The 11984-nt window shown below is 35.3% G+C and overlaps 1 protein-coding gene across 1 annotated transcript in view; it reads left to right on the top strand.

Annotated features, from left to right (window-relative positions):
* Positions 1 to 11984, top strand: part of LOC107734260 (actin-binding LIM protein 1-like) — a 40410-nt gene that overhangs the window by 5894 nt on the left and 22532 nt on the right. Inside the window, exons 2-4 of the mRNA XM_016546174.1 lie at positions 6431 to 6565; positions 11368 to 11551; positions 11650 to 11762. Of these exons, the coding sequence (XP_016401660.1) occupies positions 6431 to 6565; positions 11368 to 11551; positions 11650 to 11762 (432 nt within the window). The remainder of the gene's footprint in view (positions 1 to 6430; positions 6566 to 11367; positions 11552 to 11649; positions 11763 to 11984) is intronic.

The raw sequence follows: 11984 nt of genomic DNA, 5'->3' as shown, positions 1-11984 counted from the left end.
TATAAGTTGCATCAACGATTTAACAGACTTTAATTGCAGTGTTCTTAATCTTTATAAGTTAGTAGTACTGAGTGACGTAGGTATGTGGGGGCGTGTTAGAACGAGCCGTTTTAGGTAGGTGTGGCTGACTCTTAACTTTTATAAAGAATATCTCTTTGGATTTGAGACTTTAGTCTTTGCAACTTTACAGATCTTCTTTATGCACCAAGAGCTTGTAACACTCCAAAGAGAAAGGAAAACTTGAAATCGCATCATATGACCCCTTTAAGAGCCCTCTAAAAAAACAGTCACTAGTGGAACTTCTACTATAATGAAATATTTGCAGTTTGTTTATATGTTGCTTGCAGAATGTTTTATTTCATCATGAGTCCGTTCTGCTGATGTAGTTGAGACTTGAGTGTCACTCAGACAGCTGTTGAACCGTGATGAGGCTAATAGGATCGTCACAGCTTAATCACAGGGATATTCATGGTGGATTAAAACCAGATCATGTCATGTCTGCTGTCATGATCCAGACAAGCCTGTGTGATCTGCAAGGATACTGTCCCAGCAAGGCTGGTCGTCCCCTGCACAGTTGCTGACTTGGCCGTTTAGTTATTTGTGACCAGCACCATGTGCTGAGCACATGATTTTTGTAATGAATAATATTTTTAGTTTAATATTTTTTATTTATTTAAATGTTTTTATTATTTATTTATTTGTAGTATTTTAGAAAATAAATATATTTAACATTTTAAAATAAACATTGACAGGTGAAGAGTGTGATTTTATTCAAATTGTTTTTTTGTGCTAAAATCCAAGCTTAATATGTGGAAGCCATTTGTAGGTTGAATGAATGTTTTGTTTAACCAGTGACAGGCAGTGAATGTTTGGGAAACCTCTTTGGGAATAAAAAAAACATTTTGTTTTTTAATTATTATTATTTTTTATTCCATTTGCTGATGTTAGTGTCTTAAGAAATTATTCTAATAATAATAATCTAAAATTATAGTTATTATTATTATAAATTTACCTTGAATATTTACATTTAATATTAGTATATAATTGAATATTTTTGACCAAAAAGGTGTTTTTAAGCATCAAAATAATAAAAGTTTAATACAGCTTTAAGTTAAATTTTTTTCTATGGACATTAGAATGTCCTGTTTATTTATTTTTTTCTGAGCAAAAAATAACAACTGTCATACATTTGTACCATGATTTACAAAAGACACCCAATAAAATGTCATTCAGTGTAACCATAGTTTATATACCAAAAAATGTTGCCATAAAATGTAAAATGTTTTTTTAATCTGAACTATTTAAGCTTTTTAATGTAGCTTAATCAAGCCAAATTGGCAGCTATAGTCATAAATTCTGCCAGTAACTTCCAGACTGCAGAGGAAGATGGGCAAATCCTTGGATTAATGAGACAGAAAGGGGGATGGGATGGAGGGAGGGTGGGGGCGGTAGGAGGAGACAGAGGGGTACAGGGGAGCAGACACGCGCCTGCCTGCCTCTGTTGTTACAGGACACGTTTAGCTTTCTGTCATTTGCGTATTCCTCTTTTATTCATCCATATTAGTTCACTGGATTTTTTGTTCAGCTGTTTAATGCTGCATTTCTCATCTCACTGGATACGACTCCACTAGGGCTGATTATTGATTCATCTTCATTTACCACTGATGGTCATGGTCAAGAAGAAAGGTAATTAAGAGTGTGTGTTTTGGTGAGAGTAACTGACCCTCTATATATTAGTGTGGTCACGTTTCACACTGTTAAGAGTAAATAGTCACTTTCAAAAGGTTTACCAGAAATGCATCATGAGAATCACATGCTGTTCTTTATCTGCAGAGATGCTGGATTATCTCACCTCTTCGTTAAGGTGATTCTGATGCTGTATTGGTTAAACACAGGTTGATAATCTTAGTTTTTTTCCTGATTGCACCATGTTTGGCTTTAGCTGCTGTGTGTGAGCAATTTGAATCTCAGGAACTGTTATATAAGAGATAGAGTCGCTTTGTGCTGCAGTCGTACCTGTCAGGTCTACAGGTTATTTGACGGTCATAGATTGTGGGATTGTTTAATAGCGGCACGTCTCCTGCCGTTGCTGTTGTTTCAGTTTTAAATGGGACCCAAAAGCGTGAGGTAGACACGCGCAGCCTGCACCCGTCGCCATAGCAACGCTCACAGGAAGGTAAAGTCCATTGTTGTGTCTCGCCTGCAGTGGCCTCTTTCGCTTTTAGGGTGTCTCTTTAAAGATGTCTCATCCCTGCCGCAGTTCATCTGCAGAGACGCAGAGTTCAGGTTCATTTCCAGCATTGTGTCTTTGACTAATGAATACAGTCTTTTTCAGTACTATAGAGGGAAGACTGCAAGTGTAAAATTTTGTAGATTTGTAGGCACAAACATGTAGGTAAGCTTGAACTAAAATTTTACGCACAGTAATAACCAAGTTAACAATTTTAAGATTTGTCCTTATAGATTTTTGTCCTTGTAGACTTTTGGTATTGATTTATTTGAAAACATATTTAGTAGATAATTTGATATATGTATCAAATAAGTAATAATATGATACTGCAGTATTGGGTTGCTGCAGCATAAAAATGTTTGAGCTATGGATGTACATGAGCTGTTCTTACTAAATGTACTGTGGCAGTACCAAGTGCTTATGTTGGATCCATATTTTTGTACATGAAGTGACAAGCAAACACTGCGCTAAAATTGTAATATAAAATTACCATGTAAAAGTAAACAAAAATGTCCTTAAAAATGATTCATAATTATTTTACCATGTGCATTTTTATTCATTTTGCACAACTTGGTGCCCATGGTGGCATTTCATTTAGTTCGTTTCTACCAAGTGAATTAGTTCCTCCTTTTTTATCAGCAAGGATGCATTCACTTGATCAAAAGTGACAGTAAAGACTTTTGTAAAGTTACAAAAGATTTCTATTTCAAATATGTACTGTCCTGTCTATTCATCAAATAATACAGAAAAACTTTTGAATGGTAGTGTACCTTGGAATTTAAGTTCTTAAAAGAATACCATGGTATTACCATCATGCTAGTGTCCAAAAAAAAAAAGGTGCATTTAATGTTAATACCATGCTATGTTAAGGTGGATAAAAACAGCACATGTTGGTATGTTTTGAAGCATGGCAGCTGGTTTTTGTTGGTTTAAGCTGGTCCTTAGTTGGTCATGAACTGGTTCAAGCTGGTCCTGAGCTGGTTATAAGCTGGTTATGAGCTGGTTCTGAGCAGGAGCTAGTTGCTTAGAACCAGCTGAGGGCCAGCACATGACCATCTTAAACCAGCTCAAACCAGCTGCCTTGCTTCAAAACATATCAGCATATGCTGTTGTTTTCAACAGGGCTACCTTTCATGAGAAGCCAATCCTATAATGCACTGTATTGAGCTCAGGGAAACAAATGAATCCAGAACGATGGATGAATCCAGACAAATGTTGTAAGTATTGATAAAATATTCTGTGCATTTCTGTAGTTATTGGAGTATTGTGTTGTTAGCTTAGCAACACACCAGTGCAAAACTCTTTTGAAATGAATTGCATTCCATTTCATGCATAATCTCGTTTCATCCCAGTTAAGGCAGCTGTCTGTAGTCAGGAGAGCGAGTCAGTCGAGCTGTAGTGTCTGTGATGCTGATGTGATATCTGTAATGGTGTGCTCTCAGAGCTGGAGTTTAACTCCTCTGACCAGAGCTTAATCAGCAGAAATGCCTGCTTGTGTGGAGGAAGTGTTCTAGAAAGCTTCACTAAGAGTTTGGATGAAGTACTTGAAGTACAGCAGCTGTCATCTACTCTCCTGCATTATACCACTCATTTGATTCTTACAAATACATGTAAGACCCCTCAGTGCAGTTTTTTTTTTACATTAGTGAGTCATTTATACGGCTTGTAGATTTGAGAACTGTTATGTGAGAGAAATAAGCAATTGTGAGATATAAAGTCACAATTACTTTTTTTAAATTAATTTTTTACCGGCTTCCATAAGGACATGGGTCATATCTAGAGACCAAAATATATCTCTGTAAAGTATAAGCATATGCCCTGTTCTTTTTCACTTCAAAAATTTACATTTTACAGTATTTTATTGTAAAATAACATGAAATGTCCCATTAGATCAACTGCAGTTTTTAACTTCACACTTAACCAATTAACAGGTTTTTATCGTAGCATTTTAACAGTCTTTTTAAGATTTGTTGTTGTTGTTTTTACTTACTGTAAATTTAGGTTCAATCTGTAAAACTTGACATGTTGTTACTGTATTTTTTACAGTTATAAGCTCTAGTTATTTTACAGTTTTTTTTCTCACCATAAGCACCATATTAAGGGAAGTTAACAGGTTTTTAAGTGTTTTGCCATTAAAATTATGATTTATTTTATATAAGCTAGTACCACTCAAATCTTGTAATTATACAAAAGCGAGGAAACATTTGAGACTGGTTCATTTACATTTGATCTCACTGTACTTGTTCCGAATTTTAATGTTTCTAAATGTAATTTCATTGATGTCTTCATGAATACTGAATGTTTTGAAGATAATGATGCTTTAGCTCTGGTAGTGAGAGATACGGCTCTGATCCCACTTTCCAGTGCTTTGTTGGCCTGGGACGGAAGAGTGGAGAGGGTATGGAAAGGGGGCAGGGGAAGAGATTATCCTCATAAATATGTATGAAAAAAGTGTGCGTCTGCTAAATGAATGTCCCACGAGACTCGTACAAGCTAACACACATGCACTGGTCCACATGCACACACATCCAGCGCTGCTCTGGCCCTGTGACGGGGACTGTCTGTGTTTGATGCTCAACACTCTGGGACAGAATCAGTCACTCCTCCTGGATTAGTGTAGACACAGCTGAGAGGGGGAATGGGCTAGAATGGAGTACACTTAAAAATAAAGCCTCCAAAAGGGGGTACTTTTCACAGAACAACTATTTTGGGTTGCCCAAAGAACCTTTCAGTGAACAGTTCTACCACTTTTTTCTTAATGTGAAGAACATTTTAATAACCTGAAGAACCTTATTCTGCTATAAAGAACATTCTGTGAATTGGAAAGATTCCATGGATGTTAATGGTTCTTCATGGAACCATCAATGCCAATAAAGAACCTTGACAAATAGAGTAGAGGATAACAATAGTGGATGTTTTGGATAAAGTGATGCTTAAAACTAATGCAAAATAAATGGAAAACAAATGCAGATCAATAACAGTGAAAGTTTTGTGTGTTTCAGTCCGTGCTGAACTCTTTCTCCAGGGGAATGAGGATCCATGCAGTACGTCTCAATGCAGAATTGATAATCAGGATTTGTGGACGTTTGATGTGATGTGGTGGTATTTTTAAAAGGGATATTTGAAGGTACAGGATCGGCTGTGTGGATTTTAATGGAGGCAGAGACATGCATTTATACAGTCTTCTGACTTTATGTGTTCAGCACTGTTTGCTATTTGATTTCTTGTTGAAAATCCTGTTTACAGCTATTTCATGATGATTTTTAAGGTACAGCAATGTACACTAGTACCGTTCAGAAGTTTGTGGTAATTTTTTTTTCTTTTGTTTCTTTTGCTCACCAAGGCTGCATTCATTTGATCAAAAATACAGTAAAAACAGTAATATTGTGAAATATTATTACAATTTCAAATAACTATTTTCTATTTAAATATATTTTAAAATCCGATTTATTCCTGTGATGCAAAGTCCTTTTCAGCATCATTACTCCAGTCTCCAGAAAATGCTGAAAACAGTTGTGCTGCTGTGAATTTAATTGTAACAATGAACTGTTACAATTATACACTTATTTTCACATAGCTATGAGAAGCGTTGTACATGGACGCGCGTGCAGTTGCCGTACTGTATTAAAGCTTTAATCAGGATAAAACCGTATATTAAAAGCTAACATAAGCATTAGTGCGAATGCACAACACGAAATTCAGATGTGGTTGGGTAATTTCAAAATCACACAAGGTCCCCAGGTAATACTAATCCCGTGCGAATAGGGTTTTAGACTGCACCCCATAAACACAATCAAGCCTAGAAAAAAAAACAGTCAACCACCCCTTTAATATTTTTGTGGAAACAGTTTTTTTTTTCAGGATTCTTTGATGTCCTGAAAGTTCCAAAGAACAACATTTATTTGAAATAGAATTTTTGTATATTATTTTAACATTAGAAACGTCTTCACTGCACTTTTCATAATTTTAATGCATCTTTGCAAAAAATAAAAAATAAATAAACTTTCTGACCATAAACTTTTGCATAGTAGTGTACTTAAGCTCGCTTTTGTAATATAAACTAAAATGGACTGTGTTACTGAACGGAATATTGTATTTTATATGCAGTAGCTCTACACAAGCAGCTCATATTCCACACATACTTGCACTGTTGCAGTACTGTTACAGACCATGTCAACTTTTGTTTTCTTCCTATACAAGTGGCCCATACACAGGAAGCTCACCACCAGACGGAGAAGCCTTTGATATGCTGTGCTAAATGTGGGGAGGTGTGCAAGGGAGAGGTGTTACGAGTGCAGGCCAAACACTTCCACATCAAGTGCTTCACGTGCAAAGGTGAGTGAATTAATGTCACTTATTCACATATACAAACCATCAGTCCCTGTTACATGCAAGACATTCAGTGCCATGAAGCCAAATGCTGAATGAGGAAGAGATGTAAATTAGAATTATGATATGAATGGAATATTCAAATACAGAATCTAATATCTTCAGAAAAGAAGAGGTGTATGCTGGACATTTACTGTTGTCTGTCTATTTTATATGTAGTTCGTAAACTGAGAGCACAACAATTTAATAACATGTCTGGTTCATATTTTACCATGCACAAAATCAAAAGAAAAGCATAGGAAATTAATGTTAGCTAGACAGTTTTTGACAGGTTGTGTGCATTTAGTTGCATTTTCAAAGTGAAATCCTCCCTGTCTGAGATGTTGTAGTTCTGGTTTGCTGAGTTTTTCCTATAAATGTTTCTGAAGTCTGTCTAACACCTCTTGTGTGCGTCTCCTATGACTCATCTCTCCTGCCAGAGTTCAGGATCACTGTGTGATTGTTAAGACCGTTATAGATGAGTTCCAGCTTGACCTATTTAGCATGCGTTTCTCAGAATCTATGAAAAGTTTTAAAAATAGACCCAACTCACTTGTGTTTGTTGTCAATATAGCATTAGCGCTATATGGACAGGTGAGGTTACCAACATCAGTTCATTGTGTAAATGGTAGTAGTGAACATGAAATTCTATAATTCATTTAAGCATTTTAATTATATTTTATTAGGGGGGTTTATATATATATTTTTTAATGAATTATATAATTATTATACAGTACTTTGTGTGTGTGTGTGTGTGTGTGTGTGTGTGTGTGTGTGTGAAAGTTTGGTCATTAGGTGACATCCAGACTGCCTTTCTTGCTTTAGTGCTTTCTGTTGAACTTACTGGTATAGTGTCATGATTTACCATGTAACTTCAGGGTCTTTATTTAGTAAGCCCACCAAATCCATCTGCTTTTAACAAAACACTCGAGATTATGCTGACTATTTTGTCAGCAACACTTGAGTCACGTAGACCTGGATACAATACAGTCCTACATTACGAAGTAAATCCTGTCATGTCTGAGCTGCGATCCAATTAACCCAGAGACTTTCCCTCTGTCCTGCTGTCCCACTTCAATTAGAGAGAGCGGCATTATGATGTAAGATCTGCTCTGTGAGTGCAGCACAAATCTGACTGACACAGTCACATCTAGTATGTTGCACATGACAAATTTTAGGGATTAATTAATGGAAGTAGCCTTGTACATATATACACTGCCTGTCAAAGTATGGACATTTATTATTACTATTTTTCACATTTTAGATTAATATCAAAATTATGAAATAACACAAAATATGCAAATTATGTAGTGATCAAAACGTGATAGAAGTTCAAATGTATGGTGGACAGTTGTTCCTGCACTGCTCCAACTCAAAAAATAAAATTGTAGTTTTCTACAAAACTAATTTGCAAAAAAAACATAATTCAATCAAGTGTGTCCAAACGTTTATTTTGTAAGTATACAGTATATTAACCTGTAGTAGTAGCTGTTATTTTTAACAGTCACTGAGCTAAATGATACATGTTGAAATATGAAAACATGACTTTCTATGTTATTTTAATTTGTTGAATGCATGGTTTTCTTGGGGAACACGTTTAAAAAGTTACTTTTAAAAGTAGTATGTCACATTATTAAATAATTGCTTTACTTAAAAAGTAACATATTACTTGTACGTTACTTTTGCAGTGGACTGATAGTTGTTGTTGTTTGTTTGTTTATTTTGTTTCACTTTTAGCTTCAGTTGGGCATATTTAATATCTCGCCCAGCCCTTTATTTCTCACACAGGACTGAGTTCATGTCATTCTCTGACCTCTGACCTTACTGTGGCCTCTTAATACATCACAGACACAGAGACAATGACACCGACTGAGGGAGAGATAGAAAAAGAGTGACTCAGCAGGCCTATTTTTGGACTAGGGATTTAACAGTTCTTGAATTATATATATGCAAGGTGATAATGAATATGAGATATTACAATCTTTTTACTGTCAACTCTTGATCAAACTACACAGAAATTAGATTTGAATTTGAACATGACCTGTAGTAATCTGAGCAGATAATCAGTGTAAGAACTAATCATCTACTTTGTGTTCAACACCCTTTAGGGATTATGCCATCCTTAATGTAAGTCTGTGTAATAATAATCAGCTTATCTAATCATCTAATCACTTCAGAGTAGCATAAACCAACTAGATCATTCTATTCTTCATTTGTAGGCAACCTGCTCACAGCCTGCTTTACTTCCATAATGTGATGCATCATTGAATCATGTGCACTAAGCCAATATACAGAATATTAAAGGAATAGTTTGCTCAGAAATGAAAATTTGCTGAAAATGTACTTACCCTCAGGCCATCTAAGATGTAGATGAGTTTGTTTCTTCATGGGAACAGATTTGGTTGAAATTTAGCATTACATCGCTTGCTCGCCAATGGATCCTCTGCAGTGAATGGGTGCCGTCAGAATGAGAGTTTAAACAGCTGATAAAAACATCACAATAATTCACAGGTAATCCACGCGAATTCATAAATTAACATCTTGTGAAGCAAAAAGCTGTGTGTTTATAAGAAACAAATTCATCATTAAGACGCTTAAACTTTAAACCATAACTTCTGTCCAAAATACAATCCATAATAATGCTTCCATCAGTGAAAAAGTCCTCTCACATCAACATCCACCAACATATTTGTTTAGAACTGTTTTGGACTGTTTTCATCTGTAAATGGTGCTTGATCTGTGCATATTACTCTCCTGATTCAGACAAGATGTCTTTTGCACCGGAGAAAGCAATATCATGCATTGAGGGCTGGTTTGAATTTAAAAACATCTTGATGGATTTGTTTCTTACAAACACACAGCTTTTTACTTCACAAGACGTTAACTAATGGACTGGAATCTTGTCAGTTATAGTGATTTTTTTATCAGCTGTTTGGACTCTTATTCTGACGGCACCCGTTCACTGCAGAGGATCCAAGCATAATGCTAAATTTTGACCAAATCTGTTCCGTTGAAGAAACAAACTCATCTACATCTTGGATGGCCTGTGGGTGAGTACATTTTCAGCTAATTTAAGTTTTTGGGTGAACTATTATTTTAAGAAAGTGGTTTCTGAAGAATAAGAGGTACAATTTAAATAAATTTTAACTTATTAACACATGTGTGAAGTAATACAATCACTAAATCACAGAAAGTTAAATTAATGCATTCTATTTGTTGGAGTTTTTCAATTGCATATCTCTGTTTAAGTGTTTATATTTAGATAATTTTTAGATAATCATTTTTTTATTTCTTAAACGCTTTTAAATGCATGTAATTTTAAAGTTTAAACTTTAAAGTTAAAACTACCAGCTCCTTAGAATGAATGAAAGTTTAATATCTGAATATTAGTTTTAATGTATTCTTTTGTGCCTGCGTCATCCAGAGATGAAAGTCTGCTTGTAGGAAATGTGCCAAAGGACATTGTTACCAAGTCCATTACTTTTTCATTTATTCATCAGATCAAATGTTTCAGTGATGATTTTCACATTTTCAAAGGAGACGCTGTCATGTTGTTTATTCCCTTTAGGTTGATATTGGCTGTGGTATGCACATCGTTTTTTGAGATGCAGGTTAACTTAAGGATGTTGGGATGAATATTTTTAAATAACTGTGTCTCTTTTTTGTGTTAAAGGTGCACTTAATATCTTTCTACAGTAAAAAAAAAACATATATATATATATATATATATATATAATATTTCTCTCACTTTATCTCTGAGACTTATGGGGTGCCGTTGTCCTCATATGGCCCCTGCAGAAGTTTATCAGTGCATGAACTCATTTTATCGGAGCTGATCATGTAGAAGGCTATGAGAAGCACTAGAGTCAGTTACATAACAGCACACATACTACATATACATTGTACATGTTTATTATACTGCCACTCGCTCATTCTCTAAATAGAAAGTGGGTGAAGGAGCTCTTAAGAGCTTAAAATGAAACACAATGAGCTCTAAATGTGTTTAAGATAGGCTATTAGTTCAGATTAGACATTTCAAGGTTTCTGACTATTATGTATTCTCAAGATCATGGTTTGTCCATTGTCCTCCACTGAGGTTTATTTTTACAATTGCTATTTCTAGTGCGCCAATTATGATGCATTATCCTGTTAGAAGAACAGAAATGTATGACAAAGAAGCCATTATAACAAAAATCAAGGTTCACCCTAAAAACTTTTGTCATTATTTACTTACCAACTGTTTTTTTACTCCTCTGCAGAACATAAAATATGATTGTTTAAAAAATGTCCCTGTCTAGTATAATGGAAGTGAATGAGGATCAAAAATACAGTAAAACATTTATTTTGTGAAATATTTTTACGGTTTAAACTAACTTTTCTATTTAAATGTATTTTAAAATGTAATTTATTCCTGTGATCAAAGCTGAATTTTCAGCATCATTACTCCAGTCTTCAGTGTCACATGATCCTTCAGAAATCGTTCTAATATGCTGATTTGCCGCTCAAGAAACATTTCTGATTATTATCAATGTTACAAACAGACGTGCTGCCTAATATTTTTGTGGAAACCATGGTAGTTTTTTTCCCCCCCAGATGCCTTTATGAAGCATTTAATTATTCTTTAAATATTTAATGTTTATATAATATTATTTTATTATTCTCTAATATTTAAAACAATATTATTAGGTAGAGTGAATGTATATAACACACCGTGATTTTGATTTTGATAATAATTCACAACCAACTTTAGAATGTGTGTTTTGCTGTAGTATGTGGCTGCGATCTGGCTCAGGGAGGATTTTTCATGAAGAATGGGGAATATCTGTGCACTCTGGATTACCAACGCATCCATGGCACGCGCTGTAACATCTGTGGAGAGTTTGTGGAGGGGGAGGTGGTGACTGCACTCGGAAAGACCTACCACCCAGCATGCTTTGTGTGCACAATCTGCAAGTAAGAGCCTACGGACACACACACACTCGCAAAGAGACACACACTGGACATTATACAGTTATTGACATTGCATGGATCGTATATTTTATGACCTACAGGAGACCATTTCCTGCTGGAGACAGAGTGACGTTCAATGGCAAGGACTGTCTGTGTCAGTACTGTGCAGAGCCCATTTCTCCAGGACCTACCAAAGACGCCATCGGACCAAGCAGTGAGTGCAGGAACCGCACATCTAAACCTCCATATGAGTGAATTGCACATAACTGGTCAAGAACATGTCAGGGTTATATTTCAACCCAAAATCTAGAAAAAAATGCCATTAATAGTTTAGCTTTTTTATTTTCATGACAATTAAACACATTTCCAATCAAATTAATAAAAAGCTCACTCCCATTAGTGAAATGTGGGGGGGGGATATATATATAGACCTACC

This window comes from Sinocyclocheilus rhinocerous, unplaced genomic scaffold (genome assembly GCF_001515625.1).
Source record: "Sinocyclocheilus rhinocerous isolate Xijiao unplaced genomic scaffold, SAMN03320098_v1.1 scaffold730, whole genome shotgun sequence".
NCBI classification, from domain to species: Eukaryota; Metazoa; Chordata; class Actinopteri; order Cypriniformes; family Cyprinidae; genus Sinocyclocheilus; species Sinocyclocheilus rhinocerous.
Note: the sequence above shows the minus strand (reverse complement) of the source record. Positions and strands in the feature narration are given on the sequence as shown.